Source organism: Nannospalax galili, unplaced genomic scaffold, assembly GCF_000622305.1.
Source record: "Nannospalax galili isolate Female #2095 unplaced genomic scaffold, S.galili_v1.0 scaffold1024, whole genome shotgun sequence".
In the NCBI taxonomy this organism is placed as follows: domain Eukaryota; kingdom Metazoa; phylum Chordata; class Mammalia; order Rodentia; family Spalacidae; genus Nannospalax; species Nannospalax galili.
In genome coordinates this window covers 1,055,740-1,074,121 of record NW_008351455.1, presented here as the reverse complement: position 1 = coordinate 1,074,121, position 18,382 = coordinate 1,055,740, and the positions used below count along the sequence as shown (strand labels likewise).

Here is an 18,382-nt window from a genome sequence, read left to right as displayed (position 1 = left end):
GTAGGCAAAAGGAAGAGGCAAAAGACGGAAGTGCTCGAAAAAATTATCTACACGCACTCCCTTTGAGAGTTTTCATGTGCACACTTCAACGTGTTTGAAAATCTCTCCACACTAGAATTCTCTGGAATCAGATGAGATCAGGGTTTATTTTGTAAACAATGGGAGTGGTGGCCAAATCACTTCCTATTACTATTGCTAGCCCCGTCTCAGAATGTGCACAGATTAATAATACATCGCCAGGCGTAGCACTAAAACTGAAGATAAGATTCTCTCCCTCGGCCTTTATAGCAACCCTGTGAGCTACCACTAGGAACAGTTTAGAGGGAAAGAAATTGAAACTTGAAGAAGTCAGGAAATTTGTTCAAGATCACATCTGTAGTAGACCTGAGAAGCGGGATTCGAACACAGGCCTGCCTCCAGGGCTCACGTTGAGCCCTCCATCCTAACTGACCTGCACAGGACACAATGCAATATATAAACAGGAATCACAACTCTATCCTTGCAAAGTATTTTTGCCCTCAGGTAAATGGCAAGTTTCTAATTTTTTTTTTTTTGAGTTAAGGATATTTTGAGTCCTGTAGACGTGCTCTATCAGCTGACACCATGAATCCTCTAATAACAGTGTTTTAAATGAAGGGTGTGACGGAAAATTAATTATCCATGTAGCTGGCTCTCCTTTACAATTAAGTAAAGGTTTTTTTCTATTTAACTATTTTTATTTCTTTTTTTATTAGTGCATGCTAATTGAACAAAATAATGAGCTGCATTAATGACAATTTTGTATATTATACAACATACTTTGATCATATTCATGCCATTATTCTCTCCTCTTCCCCAAGAAAAAAGTCTTTTTATGAAAATATCTTAATATATTTTGTATACTTGTCAGTTTTAATCAGCACATAAGTTTTACAACAAAGAAAAACTCCATATAGAAATTTTCAAAAGTGCTATGTAAGATTAAAGTGATTTTCCTTCCTTCCTTTCTTTTCTTTCTTTTTTTTTTTTTTTTTTTTTTTTTTTTTTTTTCTCCTTTTGGATTCCAGAGTTTCCTCATAAACTTCCTCTGACTTCCTCTCTGGAACTGATTTCCAAAGACGTTGAGAATCAATTCAATTTTTTTCATTATTCATTTCTCTCTCTCTCTTCTCTCTCTCTCTCTCTCTCTCTCTCTCTCTCTCTCTCTCTCTCGGTTTCTTGGTAGTAGCAGAGACGAGGGAGGGTGAGCACAGGACAGAAGAGTGGAAAAAAATCATATGCACTATGTCTGAATATATCTTCTATTTGTAGATAATTGCATCCGAGGTGCACTTCTGCCTTTAAATTCCGTTTCTGGACACCTCCTTTTCCATCCAGCCAGCTGGGAGAGACAAAGCCCTTTTGGTGCCCTGAGCGACAGAACTCTGGTAGGGGGCTGGCTGGCTGTAAATTGACGTGGCATGGAAATTCTCCGCTAAGTTGTAGCAGCTTTCGAGCTAAGATCAAGCGCAGCCTCCAGGAACTGGAACTGAACCATGGGCTCAGTAACTTTTCAGAAAAATGGATAGTAAAAGTCTTCAACGTCTCGCTTTGGACCTGGACGTTTTCTTTTTGGCTTTCTATGATTTAGCTGAAAACCAAACCAAAGCAGTTAAGTCTGTAACTTTGTTTTTGCAGCTTAAACAGGAGAATTTGCTGCTCTCCCTCCCCTTTCCTGCAATTTAATTCCTTACAGACTTTGCCATGGGGTGCGGACTTAGAAAGCTAGAAGACCCCGATGATAGCAGCCCTGGAAAAATATTTTCTACCCTGAAGAGACCGCAAGTGGAAACAAAGACGGAATTTGCTTATGAATATGTGTTGCTGGATTTCACTTTACAAGGTACTCTTTGTTAAATGTTTCGAAAATAAGAGACTACTAATGTTTAGACTTGTGAATTCTTAAGCTCTTCTTCATAATGAGATTGTTTAGTCCATCTAACAATAATGCTTTGTTTCTTAATTGTATTGGGGGAGGTTTTTTTGTTTGTTTGGTTGTTTGTTTTGCTTGCTTGTTATTTTTTTAACATAGCTCATATGTGCTTTAAAAAATTAGGAAAACTTCTTGGAAATATTCCTTTCGTTTTTAAATCAAAATACTTATTTGTGGAAGGGTTCAAGGTAAATGTTTGATTTCCAGCCCAAATAGCTATAGCTTTGACAGCTTGTGTTGTGAAAAAAGATTTGAAAGGCGCAGGACAGCCACATGTGTGCTGTACTACATGTGTGCTGTTCTACGTGTGTGCTGTCCTACATGTGTGCTGTACCACTTGTATCAAATTGTGGGAAACTTCACTGAGACAATTCTGCCATGGGTGGCCAAGTGTGTTGAAGTTTGTGATTGTTTTACTCATTTGATATGTTTGGCCAAACGAAAGTCTGAAAATATAGTCTAAAAAAAAAAGAAAAAGAAAAAAAGGTAGCCTGCTGTGAGACTCTTCCTTTGCTCTGTGCTGGGTCCCTAACAGAGAAACTCTCTTGCAGAAAGTTGGAAACACAAATAAACAAGCCCAGACGGCAGGACAGCCAAGGACCAGGCACCTCCACCTCGCTGAGGCTTAGCCTGGTCCTTATGGAAACTTTGAACGCTGTTAGAACTACATGGACTGACCAGCATTTTAAAAGAACTGTGTCTTTAATTATGATGTGCTAAAAATAAAAATGGAATTTAGAGAAACTGGCTTGCTGATAATATCTCCAAATATTAGCATCTTAAATTCTTATTTCAAAGTCTATTTTTAATTTTCACAAGTCATACATTTCATCAGTTCATAGAGTTTGTACTGACTAAATTATCCTATTCAATGTTGTCTTAATTTTTTTTCTTAAACACAAATTCTCAATTCTACCCTTCCCTTCCCCCAGCTTTTTTTTTTTTTTTTTTTTTTTTTTTTTTTCCCTTGGAAAAAGGGATTTTTTTTTTTTTGATTCGCTCTGGAAACAGTGCATCTTTGTGCAAGAAGCAAGAGCAGCCCATTTTTCTTTGTCAAAAATTGAGCTGGCCAGCAAGCAGAATCCCTCCCCAAGACACATAAAATCTGTACCTATGTTTTGAATATAGTTCAAATGCCTATTTTTATCGAAGGACCAAAGTAAGGATAAGGCTACCTAAAGAAGACAAGTCAATATTCTTAATTTTATTCTTCGTTGTGAGTTTAAAATGGATTGAGATTAATGGTGATGGACAAATAGCCATGTAATCACATGAATTTTTGCACACTTAAAAAATCATCTGGGAAAATATTTGTGACAAGGTGTTTTCGTCGTGTTGGTTTTGCCCTATTGCTCTTCCTTATCAATATGGACTGATTTGGGTAAATCCATAAAATGCAAAAACATATACTCTTAATTCATTCATAAAGTTTAGGCTGGTGCTATTTTCATCTGCACCTTAAGATTTTAATCACAATTCACCATTAGGATCATAGAACTTTAAAGAACCTGAAATTTCTCTGGTTCATCTCTTCCCAAAAATGCATCTCAAACAAATTTGTATAAAAGCAGCTATCTTTAAATCAAAAAGATATGCCACTTTATTGAACATTTTGATTTTGTCATTATCAGAAACCTTTTTATCTATGAAAGGAGTCTAGTCTCCACCTTCCACTCCAGGTGTTGCAAGAAGGTAATTCCATCATTGCAGAGTGTAGGCATGAGCCTGGTGTACAGACGCTAACATGTAAAGCAGGCACCTATTTTAAAGTGGCATCTGTTTCCTATTTGGTACAGGCGCCTGATCTCCTGGTGCCCCATTTCTCTCCAGTTCTCCCACATGTTTTTGTTTGGGGTTTTTGTTTGCTCATTTGTTTTGGTCTTTGCCTTTGCTTTTGCTCCCGAAGCCAGGACTCTGTGCCAGCCCAGCTCCACCACCCCCTTCCAGTTCATAGTTTCCCTGCCTCTGCCCTCCTGTCTCTGACAGCCACCTGCCTGCCACTCAGTGCCTGTGACAGTGAGTCAGGGTGGGCTAAAGCATGGCAGCCTTCTGCTTGGCACTGGCAGTTCCTTCCTGGGATTGCTGGGAGGAGAGGTGAATGGAGGCAGCTTCTGCCTGTCAGACTGTCTCGCAGTGAACAGGCTCAGAAGAAATAAAATGGCCCAGTGACAGCTGTGTGTGCTCACAATGAACGTGTCTCTTAACTTTACATTCCTCAGTTTTTTTCCAAACAAAAGCCATGGAACTGAGACCAAGAGGAGACTAAAAATTCCCAGTCCCTGTGTCATGTTACAATCATCTTGAACAATTTATTTCCTATTCATTTCTATTTTCTCCCCTTCCCCAATCACAATTTTCATTGAAAAATCTGTTGAACAAAGCTTGCATGGGTCATATGTGTTGTAGAAGAATGAAATGTCAGTTATTCTAATGCTGAATGGCTTGAGGTTGTCCCCTCTATCATGGATAAACTCACTATCACTCTAGTTTCCACCTTCACATTCAAACATCCATTCAGGGCCTGGGGAGATGGTTCAGTAAAATGCTTGCTGCACAAATATGAGGACCTAAGTCTGGATCTGCAACACCACATAAAAGCTAGGTGCACCCATCAATAATCCAAATGCCAGGGAGGCAGAGACAGGCAGATTCTTGGAGTTTACTGTCCAGCCAGCCTAGGCAATCAGTGAGCTCCAAATGTAATGAGAAACCCTATCCAATAAAGAAGATGGAAAGTGATTGAGGAGGACGTCAGACATCAACCTCTGGCCTACACATGCATGCACACATACACATACACACACACACGCACGCACGCACACACACACACACACACACACACATACACACACAGAGACAGAGTGAGGAAACAGGAAACAGAATACCTTGGACCCCCCAGCGTCCCAGCGTCCCCTCTAGTGCTCTTCATGTTCTCTTACTCTCTTCACTTTCCCCCTGTTTGTTCTTTTTAGTCTTCCAATTGTTCCTTACATCTCAACAAAGGAAATATTTGCATAATGATTGGGCATACAGGCCTCTGGAGTCATAGAGTTCCTGGATCATGAATCCATGTTTTTTCACCACTGGAGTAGTTTTTAAACTACTGTATCTCTTTCCTCATCCATAAAATGGCCATTGTATTGCTGTTTATGCCATCCAGTTGTTTTAAAGATTAGAGGAGGTGAAAAAGACTACCTACTGGGAGAGGTGCCTGGTGCTTAGTAAGCACTTAATAAAAGTTTCTGGTTATTGTCCCTCCTGTGAGAACACATCTGTCTCCAAAGCTGGGGACAGGCTGTGTCTCTTCCCTTCTCTAAACCCAACTCACACAGGGAATTTTTTAATCAACCTGTTGAGGTATTAAAATAATTCCTGCATTTCTCCTTTGATACATGACAATTATTGGTTAAATATATGTTCATTTCAATGATTCGTATGCCTTTGCCTTATCTTGATCACAAAGTTATTCATTTGTGTAGATCCTCTGCATACTGCTATGCTGGGAATTTTAGAGACTATAGAAAAAAACTAAAACTTAAGGCCTTTCAAGAAACTTGAGGACTCATCCATGCAGGTTGAATTTTTATAGATTTTTGCCAGATCTACCAATTACACTAGTAAGACTTCACTATAATTTTTTATGGTATGGGCAACTTGCCCAGTAGTAACATGCTTGCCTAGCATGCATGAGGCCCTGGGTTCAATCTTCAGTACTGCCAAAAGCAATTACTACAAATTTTGTGATTTTTTTTTCTGAATTGTTATATACTAGTGATTTTTTTATCACATTATGACAAGGTAGAGCTTATGAGTTCTGTTTATCACTGAAAATTTGATGTTATCTACACATATCATATATGAGAGTGTATAATATCTATATATGAATGGTATACAATTTCTCCTTGAAAAGTTTAACTTTGCAGATGGTTCAAAGGGGTTCCTTTACCTCCTTATATAACCCCAGAAGGCTTTAAGGGTTTTTGCTACATTTGTAGCTTTTGAGTAAAAGAGTTTCTGTAGCACTAAAATGCACCAGAAGGATGAATGGCAGCCTCCTTATTTGCACTTATAGTAGATTTACAGAAAATATATGGGGTAAAATTTTGCTAGCTTAGCTTATTATTATTAGCAAAAGCTATTTGTTGATTATCATTAACAGCAATAAAAACACATGGATACTATAGAAAATACTGGTTAACATTGGAAATACAAAGAGGATTAAGGGTGCTGGAGAGCTGGCTCCATGGTTAAGAACACTAGCTGTTCTTGCAGAAAACCTAAGTTTGAATCCCAGCACCCACATGGCAGCTAACAGCTGTCCATAACTCCAGTTCCAAGGAATCCAACACCTTCTTCTGTCCTCCTTGGGCATTGCAGGACATGGGTGCACTTACATACATGCAGGCAATACATGCACACATATAAAATAAAAATAATAAATGCCAGGCGTGGTGGTGCACGCCTTTAGTCCCAGCAATTGGGAAGCAGAGGCAGGTGGATCTCTATGAGTTCAAGGACAGCCTAGCCTACATAGTGAGTTCCAGGCCAGCTGGGGCTACAGGGAGACCCTGTCTCAAAAGACCAAAAAATAGGGGGCTGGAGAGATGGCTCTTAGCACCGTGTGGGTGTTGGGTCCTCTACAGAGCAGTCAATGCTCTTAACCACTGAGTCATCTCTCCAGCCTCTTTGTTTTGATGTTATGTATTTTTTTTCTTAAAACTCAAAAGTCCCAGAGCTGAGGATTCTAGTTCAAGTGGCCTTGATAGGCATTGCATGACATGGGTGCACTTAAAAAACCAAAAAATAAAATAAAATAAAATAAAAATAATTTTAAAAACAACAAAGAGCATTAAGACAGTTTCTGCCCTCCAATATTTTTTATTCCACTTGGTCAAACAGCCCAAGATTATGAACTTCTCAGTGACAGGAGAATTATTTCTTATCTATTTTATATTCCTCGTGTCTAGCAGTGTTTGGCACACACAATGGTCAATACCTTTGTATTGCATGCATGCATAAAAAAAAATCACAATACACAGCACAAACTGGAGGAAATTCCACGCTATACTAGAAAAAAAGAGAAGGAACTTGAGTTAGAGCTTCAGCTTATCCTTGAAGAAAAAGTAGGGCTTAGACAAGCCTAGAAAGAAGCTGATACACAGTCAGAAGTAGGGAAGCCCAGAAGTGAGCTCTCTACAGAAGTGGAAAATGTGGTCAGAAACAAGAGCATGTTAAGTTCTGACTTGAAAGAATTAAGATTCAGTTCTATGGAGAATGAATCACTCTAAAGGCTTGTTGGGCTGAGAGGATAGCTCAGTCAGTAAAGTGCTTGCTGTACAAGCATGGCAATCTAACTTCCCCAGCACCCACTTAAAAGGAGGCCTGTGATGGTAGCACTGGGTCAGTGGAGACAGGAGAATCTCTGGGTTTCACTGGCCAACCAGAGGAGCTGAATCAATGAGCTCCAGGTTCAGTGAAAGATGCTATCTCAAAAAACTAAGGTGAGCTGTGCATGATAGTATATGCCTTTAATCCCAGTACTTGGGAGGAAGAGGCAGGCAGATCCCCAGATCCCCATGTGATGGAAGTAAGCTTGGGATGGTCTACATAGTTAATTCCAAGCCAACTGGGACCTACATGGTAAGACCCTGCCTCATAAAAAGAGAGAGAGAGAGAGAGAGAGAGAGAGAGAGAGATGAGGAAGAGGAGGAGGGGGAGGAGGAGGAGGAAGGATGAAACACTGCAGAGAATGCAGTAAATATCAGCAAGGCTTGATGCTTTGTCAGAAGAAGATTTAAAAAGAAAAAGCCAGATACGTTGGTGTATGCCTATAATCTCAGCACTAGGAAGGCTGAGGCAGGAGGATTGCAAGTCCCGCCTTGAGGCACCCTAGGCTCCACAGCAAGACCCTATCATACAGAAAGAAAAGGGATGAGGGGGAGAGAAATAAGACCAAGTTAAATTTTAGAACTATATCAGTCTAATAATTTCTTGGGCATTCCCCAATGCAATCAAAGGATTTTTAAATGTTAAGGTGCTACATAAGAAGAAATTAGTGATAAAAATGACTGACTCTGATTGCATATCAATATGCTCTCTATTCTTCCTTCTTACTACATGAAAAACAAAAACTATATAAGGTGTTCCATTATGTTTGAAATGATGACATAGCTTGGCTGAGAAAAATAACAAACCTTGCAAATCCAGACTATTGTGGGAAAGAATTCCATTCTGAACCCAGAGAGGAAGAGCTCTCTAATAATAGCATACAGCTGATCCACTTTAAAAAATGTCCGAGACCTGACAATGTAGCTCAGTTGGTAGAGCTTGTCTAGTATGTGTGAAGCTTTAGGTTGGATCCCCAGCACTGCATGATGGTGCACGTGTAATCCCAACACTCGGGAGGTACAGACAGGAGGATCAGTAGTTCACAATCATTCTTACCTACCTAGCAAGTTTGAGGACAGCTTGAGCTACATGAGACCCTGACTCAAAAAATCAAAAACAAAAGGCCTCTGTTAGACACTGAGTGCAACTGCCGTCCTCTCCGGTGGGAAACAATGCGTGTGCACTTCTGCGCACTCTGCACTTCGCGGCTTCTAGCTCTGCTCCCTCTATCCATAGGATTGGGTTTTTCTAGGAGCGCTCACGGAGCACTTCCTGTGCAAACAGAGCTGGAATAGAAGATTTTAAAAGCCTGGTTCCCAGCACTTTAGCAGCCTACATCTGAGGACGTGTCCAAGCGACAGAAACTAGGAGCAAACACAAAGCTACAGTGTGCACCCTGTACCCTGCTGTGCAGCCTGTGGTCTACAAAGGCTATGGAAGAGCTCTCTGACCTGAGGGTCCAGAAAGGCTCCTTAAAAGAGCCACCCCTTCATGGCTCAACTGTTAAGAGCACTTACTGCTCTTCCAGAGGACCGGGGTTTGGTTTCCAACACCCATATGGCAGCTAACACCTGTCAGTGACTCCAGTTCCAGGGGATCCAACAATGCCTTCTTCCGACCTCAGCGGGAGCATGCGTGGTGCACTTATATACGTGCAGGCAAAATATTCATACGCATAAAAATAAATAAAATCTTTTTAAAAAAAAGAAGTGCCACTTCACCCAACATGTAAAGGAATGAGACTCAGATAAAGGCTTGTATCTAAAATATTTAAATCACCACAAGTCAATAAGGAAAAGGCAGCCCAGTAACAAAATGCACAAGGGACTTGGACAGGCAAAATAGGAAGTCCAAATGGACCACAAACATAGAAAGCGGTTTTGGAGCTCATTACCAATCAAGAAAATGCATGTTAAAACCACTGTGGAATAGCACTACAAATCACCTCGATGACTACAGTTTTTAAAGATTATCAATGACAAGTACCAAAAAATTTATAACTATTTGGGAAAAAACAGTCTGACATTTTTTACTTAGCTGAAGAGCTACCCAGTGTACATACGTACTGTGGAGCACCCAAGGATGTCCACAGAAGTACAAGCAACAGACAGCTGCCAAACCAAGGGGACAGGAAAATAAATTGTGGTATATGCACACAGGGGACCACAGCATTGCATGTCAGCTGACTCTTCCTGTGAAGGACCAGACTGTAAACAGTGGTGGGCTTTATGAGCCACGTGGCCTCGGTCACACCTGCTCAACTCTGCACAGTCACGCTAGAGCAGCCGAACACCATGGCCACCGTTTGCCACTATTATACCGCAATATAACAGCTGTAACTGCACAGCTCCACAGCCAGATCTCACCAGCGCAATGCTGAATGCAGACACATACTAAGTAGACACTGTATGAGTCCATTTACATAAAGCTCAAAACATCTGCACACTGGGATGGCGCACTTGACTAGCACACACCGTCTCTCCCTTAGCCCCCAACACTGCAGTTACCATGCTGCGTTGTAGAGGTGAGGGCTGCATTCTCAGGTAGTAAACTAAAACAAGATCAAGGAATGGTTGCTGGAAAGTCAAGGTACTGCTAAGGAAAGAGAGAACTGAGACAGGAAAGATGGAATGGGAGGTCTGTGGCATGCAGGCCACTTTCCAATTTTTGAGAAAATAATAGCTACTCAAGTATTGGCATTTTTAAGTATGTTTTATACTATTTTCTTTTGTGTGCTATGCCTGCCCTCCAGAGAAGAGAATACAAAGGCAAGACTGAGTAGGAAGTGAACCAGGATAAATCAAACAAGGCTGAACAGGATGAACCAGAAGGAAGAGGAAATTCTGAGATCTCTCTGGAAGCAGCACATAAAACAGAATGGGAGGAGCTTCAGTATAGGAAGGAGAAAATCGGGAAGGGAAGGCTGCAGGGTTCCCAAGCTGCTATGACTCCATCTTTCATGGGTTCCATGCCAGGCAGGGTAGCACATGCCTGTAATCCTAGCACTCAAGAGATTGAGGCAGGACAATCATCCGAAATTCAAGTCTAGCCTGGGCAACTGGAGACCCTGTCTCAAAACATAAGAAAAAAGAAAAGGAAAACAACTGCCATGTTATACACTTTAATTAAGTGTATTGTGTGACTTCAAAGACAGCCATTTTCATTTTAAAGGAGAGAAGAGAGAGAGAGAGAGAGAGAGAGAGAGAGAGAGAGAGAGAGAGAGAGAGCCTGGAGAGATGGCTCTGTGATTAAGAGAACGGGGCTTTTCCAAAGGACCCAGACATACAATTCCTCTGGAGGCCAGTAGAGGTCATCAATCCCCTGGAACAGGAGTTGTGAACAGTTATTAGTGATCATGTGGGTGCTGGGAACTGAATAGCCAATGCTCTTAACCACTGAGCCATCCCTCCAGCCCTGATATATGTTCTTATTAGTCCTTTCTACAACTACTATCTGGACCATGCAGGTTGCCAGTCAATTCCCCTTTGAAAATGTGATTATATCACTTGCTGGTGTTTGCACATTTTTTTATTTTATTTAAATATTTTATTTATTATTTTTTATTTTATGTTTATGGGGGTTTTGCCTGTATGTATGTAAGTGTACTTGTGTGACCCATCTCTCTGCTCCTGCACATTTCATTTTTACTTGAGGAAACAATTTTTTTTAATATTTTACATAACTACATACCAATCTTCAGAGGTAAATTGGTAGAAAGAAATATGTATGGTTTGGGCCATTTTCATAGAATTACATCACCAGAGCATAACTTTAAATATTTAACAAGTTCTTAGCTTTATAGTGGAATGGGACAAAAAGGTAACTTTTTGGTGGTTTTGGTTTTTGAGACTCAGTAGCCCAGGCTGACCTGAAACTCACTATGTAGCCCAGGCTGTTTGAGAACTAATTCATGGCAATCCTCCTGTTTTGGCCTCCCAAATGGAGGGATTACAAGCATGTGCCACCTTTGTCCACTGACTTGCTCTTTAAAATTTGATCTTCATCTTTGAAGCTTTTAAGCAAAGGAGCATTAAAAAATATCTATGGATATTTTAGAAGCTTTAAGCATAAAGAAAGGAATATTGCCCAATCTTCAACATGTTTTAATTTTATGTTTTTAATTTTTGTTTTGTTTTGTTTTATGTGTATGAGTGTTTTGCCTGCACGTGTGTAAGTACACCCATGTTGTGCAAGGCCCATGGAGGTAAGAAGAGGGCATTGGATCCCTGGAACTTGAGTTACCGACGGTTGTTAGCTGCCATGTGGGTGCTGGGAATTGAACCCCAGTCTTCTGCAAGAACAGCCAGTGCTCTTAGCCACTGAGCCATTTCTTCAGCCCCATGTTTTAATTTTAATAATAAAAATTTACTTGACATTTGTATAATTTTCAAAGTAATTGCAAAATGTTTTCTTTCACCAATTCCTCTCAATAGCCCTATAAGATATAACAAAGCTTTTACAAATCATGTAATTAATTTAACAGTAACCAGCCACACCCATCAAGGCTATAAACAATACCATTTGTCCCTTCTTCCAAAGAGCTGAGAAAGAACTGCATGCCATGTGCGGGGGGAGGCTACAGTGAGCAAGAAGGCTAACAGCTGCTGCTCCTCATCAGGGCTTCAAAGTCTAACAAAAACAACCGCTGCCTCCCCCTTGGCTTCCAGTGTTTAAAAGGTAATAGTCTCTGGTATCACTGCCCTGTGTGTAAGGATGTCAAATCAAAGCTTTGGTCTCAAAAGCCGAGTGTATCCTGAAGGCTAATTACCCACTCTGGTGAGCGCCTATGAAAATTCCTCACTGTATACACCACTCTACCTTCCTCTCAATAAGCAGAATGAGGATTAAATAGCTAAGCATTCCTAACAGCCTTCCTGTCTCCTTTCAGAACAGCTGAAAACATTAAGACAGGGGAATTACATGAAGAAAAATTCTCCACAAAACTCCCACATTTGAGGTGGAGAGTGACTGAAAGACACCTGACTTCGACCTCTTGGCCCCACACATGTGTATACACATGTGCACGTACACACACACACACACACACACACACACACACACACACACAAATCCCATGTCCCTTGTTCCCTTCTTGCTCCTGGGTTTACTTTCTTCAAAGGTGATGGCATGTTTACAGCAAGCCCCAAAATCTTTTGTTCACAGCAGTGTCCCAATGAAAACAACCTATTAACAGAGTGAGCCCTAAGCTACCTGACACCATCATGAGGAAGAACGGCACCATCTCTGTGTCCTTGGAGGCTGAGCACTGTTAAAGATGGGTTAGATGGCTGGTCTAGACCTGGGCAGGCTCTAGGGTGGAGAATCCCCGAAGTGACGCAGAGCAGAAGTCACAAATCAAGGAGACATGGCTGTAATCAGCAAATGTTGAGAAGATGTGGGGAAACTGGAACCTTTGTACACTGTGACTCAGCAGTCCACTTCTAGGTGCAGATCTAAAACAAAAGCAGAGTCTGAAGCAGATGCTTATACACTCAAGCTCACAGCAACATTCGAGGGTGCCCAGAAGTACCAGGCACCCATCCGTGGAAGACAGATAAACAAAATGCAGTGTAGTACTACAATGGAATATTTCTCCATCTTAAAAAGGCAGGAAAACCTGACACATGCTACATCTTGGATAAAAGTTAAGGACATTTTGCTAAATGAAATAAGAAACTAATCTGTATGATTCAACTTATATTAGGTATCCACGTGGCCTCTTTTACAGAAACAGAATATAATGGTAGCTGCCAGCACCTGGGAAAGGGGAGAATGGGAAGCTAATGGGTAAAAAGCTTTAATTTTGCAAGTTAAAAATGTTCTGGAGCTTTGTTTCACAATAACAAGCATATGCTTAACACTGTATAACTGTGCTGAGGACTCTGGTTCCGTTCCTAGCGCCCACACTGGGCAGCTCACAACCACCTGTAACTCCACTTCCAGGGCACCTGATGCCCTCTTGTGACCTCCACAGGCATCTGCACTCACATGGTACACAAGCCCTCACACATACCCATAAAATAAAAATAATAAATCTTTTTTTCTTAATGCTAGAGTGATAAACTGCATGTGTTTTTACCCTTACATATGCTTAAATATGTTATGTACTGATAATATATATGAAATTTTAAAAATCTTTAACATATAATATTGTATTCTTAAAATAAAATATACTTGGCATAAAGTGTACTGGGCATGATGGTACACTCCTTTAATCCCAGAACTTGGGAGGCAGCAGCAGGTGGTTCTCTGTTAACACCAGCCTGGTTTATGGAAATAAGTTCCAAGCCAGCTGGGGCTACAGAGAGACCCTGTCTCAAAACAAACAAAAACAGCTGTTGTGATGATCCCAGTGCTTGGGAGGCAGAGGCAAGTGAATCTCTGTGAGTTTGAGGCCAGCCTGGTCTACACAGTGAGTTGCAGGCCAGTTGGGGCTACAGGGAGACCCTGTCTCAAAAAAAAAAAAAAAAAAACAAAAAAAAAAAAAAAAAAACAAAAAAAAAAAAAAAAAAACAAAAAAAAAAAAAAAAAAACCAAAAAACCAACAAACATGGCATAAAGTGCACCATGTTAGGCGATTATAAATTTATAATCCAGATGCTGGAGAGATGCTTCAGCAGTTAAGAGCACTGGCTGCTCTTGCAGAGGACCCAGGTTCATTTTCCAGCACCCACATGGTAGCTAGCCACCACCCTGAACTCCAGTTCCAGGGGATCTGAGGCCTCTTCTGGTCTCCAAGGGCATTACAAGCGCAGGTGCACTTACATACATGCAAGCAAAACACTCATACACATAAAACAAAAATAAGTTTATAATCCAGTGGCATTAAATATATTCACATTTCTGTGCACCCCACCCCCATCCCCACTATGATTTACTTCCAGAAGGACATATAATCCTTTTTTATATTTTATTTGTTATTTTTATTTTATGTGTATGAGTGTATTGCCTCATGTATGTGAGTGCACCCGTGTCACGCAGTGCTGCAGAGGTCAGAAGAGGGCTTCAGATTCCCCTGGAACTGGAGTTAAGGAGGGTTCAGAACTGCCATGTGGGTGCTGGGAATAGAACCCGGGTCCTCTGCAAGAGCACTCAGTGCTCTTAACCACTGAGCCATCTCTCCAGCCCTAGGACATATAATCTTTAAGGATGAAGGTGGTATTATAAAAGTAAAACAGACATTCATTGGTTTTTAAGCTTTCATGTTGCTGTCTACCTTGCTAGATAACGAAGGAAAACCACAAGGAAATCATTATTTTCTTGCATCATTTTTCAGAAAGACAACACACAACTTTTAGAGCCAACAACACAGATGCCACTGCACTTCCATAGGACTTTGTCATTATCAAATGATTCTTTACTGAAATACTTTCCTTTGTAATTTTTGCTTGTTTTTATGTTATTTGAGACAAGGTCTCACTCTGTAGCCCAGGCTAGTCTAGAACTCATTATGTAGTAGTCTGGCCTTAAATTCCAGCATTCCTCTTTCCTCAGTCTCCCAAATTTTGGGATAAAAGCAGAGCCATACCAAGGCCCTTTGTACTTTTTTTAAATTTTTTTAATTTTTATTTATTTATGTTTTATGTGTATGAGTGTTTTTCTTGCCTGTATGTAAGTGTACCCGTGTCATGCAATGCCCATGGAGGTCAGAAGGTGTCAGATCCCCTGGAACTGGAGTTATGGACAATTTAAATTAGCTGCCATGTGGGTGCTGGGAACCGAACCCCAGTCCTCTGCAAGAGCAGCCAGTGGTCTTAACTGCTGCGCCACCCCTCGAGCACCTCCTTTGTACTTCTTAGCTAGGTAGAACAGGGTCATTTTCTTTCTTTTCATTTCTATTCATAAAACTGAAGAAAAGAAATTAGAAATATTCATTTAAATCTAAAAGATAACGAAAATTGGAGGAAATGGATCCATGCTGGCTTGCATAGCTTTCTGTTGAGTGCGTCGTTTTAGTTTGAGAAGCTGGTTTGAGTACCCACTGATGGTGTGTGGATATTTATGTAAGAGGATATCCTCTGTCCTTCCTCATCTGCTTCTTAACTGTTAAGTTTATGGTAAAAATAAAAGAACTGAAACATTTTTAAATATCCTATGTGTAGCAGCAATTTGGGTGCCTGTTTAAGCTCAATAAATACCTTTCACATGTTGGCTTCTGGACCTGTCCACTCTCCACAGAGAACTCACAGTGAAGCCAGCTGCCAAAACTGCTGTGAACTCTAACCGAAGACACCAGGGAACAGGACTTCCCATCCCTAAGTTCCTAGTTTCTGAGATTTCCTTCCAGGCAGTGATGTGAAAGCAGACTGGGTGAGGTAGCATGTGACCTCATAATGACTGCCACCAAGCCAGTAAGAGAAGCCAGGCCAGCCAGAAACACTTCCATGAAAACCACCCTCCTTCTCTTCATTAAATCCCAAACCCTTTCCCATTCGGTCCTAGGGCCCAGGCTGGCCTCAAACTTAGTTTTGTGACTGAGCCTCTCAAGTGCTAGGATTGTAGGCATAAATCATTCTTTGACTTTGGTAAAACCTGTCCCAAATGTCTCCAAATTCTGCTCCAAAATGGAGCCAAATTAAACTGGATGTCACATCACTACTTTTTACTTCATCTGCAATGTGGCTCTTCTCACTGTGCTATGGTTAACATAAGGTGGAGCCTCAGGCTAGAGTCCTCTGAAGTGAATAGAACTGGCTGCTGCTCACTGTGTTCTTGCCCACCCTCACTTTCATGATCAAAACAAAGAAAAGCAGTTCCACAGCACTGCCTGGGATTTTGCTATTTTGCCTTTTCCCTACTGGATAATTGGTCCTGAATTTACTAACCTGTTTCTTATTTCCCCTAGCTAACAGTGATTGCTTTTCTTCCTTTGTGCAAGAATTTTGCCTCCTTTTTTTAAAGATTTTTTTGAAATTTTTTATGTGTATGAGTGTTTTCCCTGCATGTATATAAGTGCACCATGTGCATGCAATGTGCACAGAGGCCAGAGGAGGGCATCCCCTTGGAACTGGAGTTACGGATGGTCCTACCATGTGCTGGAAACTGAACCCAGGTCCTCTGAAAGAGGAGCTACTGTTCTTAAACACTGAGCCATCTCTCCAGGCCCTAAAGATTTTTTTTTTAATTTTATGTGTACAACTGTCCGCCTGCATGTATGTATGTACATCATATCCAGGCCTGAGCCCACAGAGGCCAGAAGAGGGATTAGACTCCCTCTGGAACTACTGATGATGATCATTAGCCACCATGTGAGTGCTAGAAACTGAACCCAGGTCCTCTGCAAGAGCTGCCAGTGCTTTTAAGAGCTGAGCCACCTCCTCTCTAGCCCCTCATTTCCCTCTTAATTGCCCTAACAGAGGATGTTTCTGTTTAACATGATGGCCTAAGGAATATGTGATAGCAAGATGCGAATATGGTGGTTTCTTACCCTGAAGGAATTCTCAGTTGAGCAGTCATATTTCAGTATGCACAGCACTAAGGAAGGCATGGTTAATTCCCTGGGGAACAGGGAAGGAATGAAAGCCTTCTGGCGTGAAACAGTGACAGGTTCAGAAAGTCCAAGTGGTTTCAACAGATCAAAGCAAGCTGTGAAAGTGAAAGGAGGACACAGTGCGGCCAGACAGGAGATGTTGTGTCATGCTGAGCAGCTCCACTTCCTGTTGTATGCTGTGGAATCCACTGAAAGACTGTCATTTTCTTTAAAACTATGTAGAATTAGCACGTGGTTCCAAAAACACATTTACGTTGTATTTTATTCCTTAGTCTTGAGTCTGTTCCACTTTATTTTCTAGTTTTTCCGTTCCTTTGTTGGTAGTCCAAATACAAAATGAATCCAGCCAAATGAATGGTGAAGTGATTACCACACAGACAGATGCTGGGATGTTTACATAGAAGCCCAGATGTTTCTTCAAAGTCCAGGGTCATTCTCTTTGTTTTCATCTCTATTTATAACAATGAAGAAAATATATTAGATAGAACATTAGTATAAATCCAGGAAACAACGAAAATTGAAGAATATGGATCCATGCTGGTGAGTGCTTCGTTTTAGTTTGAGACGCTGGCTTGAGTAACCACTGGTGGTGGAATTGTTTCATCATGTGGATATTAATGTAAGGGGATTTCCTCTGCCCTTCTTCCTCATCTGCTTCTTAACTTCCTTCCTGTGTCCAGGCAATCAGCAACAGTTCTGTGCTGGACTCCACTGGCTGTATGAACACAAGGCCAGCCCAGCCCACACCTGGAATTAATTTCATATGTTTTCTTACTCAAAAGATAATCAACTACAGGCCTTCTTGTATATAATAAATCCTTAATCATTCTCCATAAAATAAGAAATATCACAGAATGCCATTTAAGTGAATACTTCTAAAATTTTAAAAGCATTTTCCCAAATTACATACTTCTTTTCCTTTTACTAGTTTAGTCTACACAATAGTATATTAGATCTGCTCTCCTTGAAGGGATGCTTCAATTGCATAGCAATTTTGCTTTTAAATTTCATCTACATCTAGATTGTTTTCTAATAATTTCTGCCTAGCAAATAGAATTTCTACCATTTTTAGTTTTTAGATTTGTATGAATTATATATATATATATTGACCCTGTCTCCCTTTAGCCCCAACTGGCCTGGAACTCAGTATGTACACCAGGCTGGCCTTGAATAAATTATACACACACTGCCTCTGCCTCCCAAATGCTGGGATTAAATATATATGTCTTTTTGAGACAGGGTCTCCCTGTAGCTCCAGCTGTCCTGGAACTCACTATGTAGACCAGGCTGGCCTTGAACTCACAGAGATCCGCCTGCCTCTGCCTTCCGAGTGCTGGGATTAAAGGCGTGCACCACCATGCCCAGCTATTGAATAAATTATATTTTTAATAAATCATGCATCTTATCTTGTTCAGTCATAAAACTATTGGCTTTTACAATTATTTTGATATATGCCTTCAATATCTATTAAAGGAAATATAGTCACTCAAATGAAATCCTAAATCTCTTCAATTGGAAAAAGAACTTATAAGACATCATAGTATTGCTTTAAG

At 40.7% G+C, this 18,382-nt stretch overlaps 1 protein-coding gene across 3 annotated transcripts in view; it reads left to right on the top strand.

Moving 5' to 3' along the window:
* The first annotated feature begins 502 nt into the window (after positions 1–502).
* Rftn2 (raftlin family member 2) overlaps positions 503–18,382 on the top strand; it is a 75,493-nt gene continuing 57,613 nt past the window's right edge. For 2 of the 3 annotated variants that reach the window (XM_029553624.1, XM_029553623.1), the window contains exon 1: positions 1,192–1,861. In XM_029553624.1, coding sequence (XP_029409484.1) covers positions 1,723–1,861 — 139 coding nt within the window. In that variant the 5' untranslated portion in view covers positions 1,192–1,722. Of the gene's footprint in view, positions 523–1,191; positions 1,862–18,382 lie in introns of those variants that run through there. The other variant, XM_008848300.3, reaches the window with a different exon arrangement.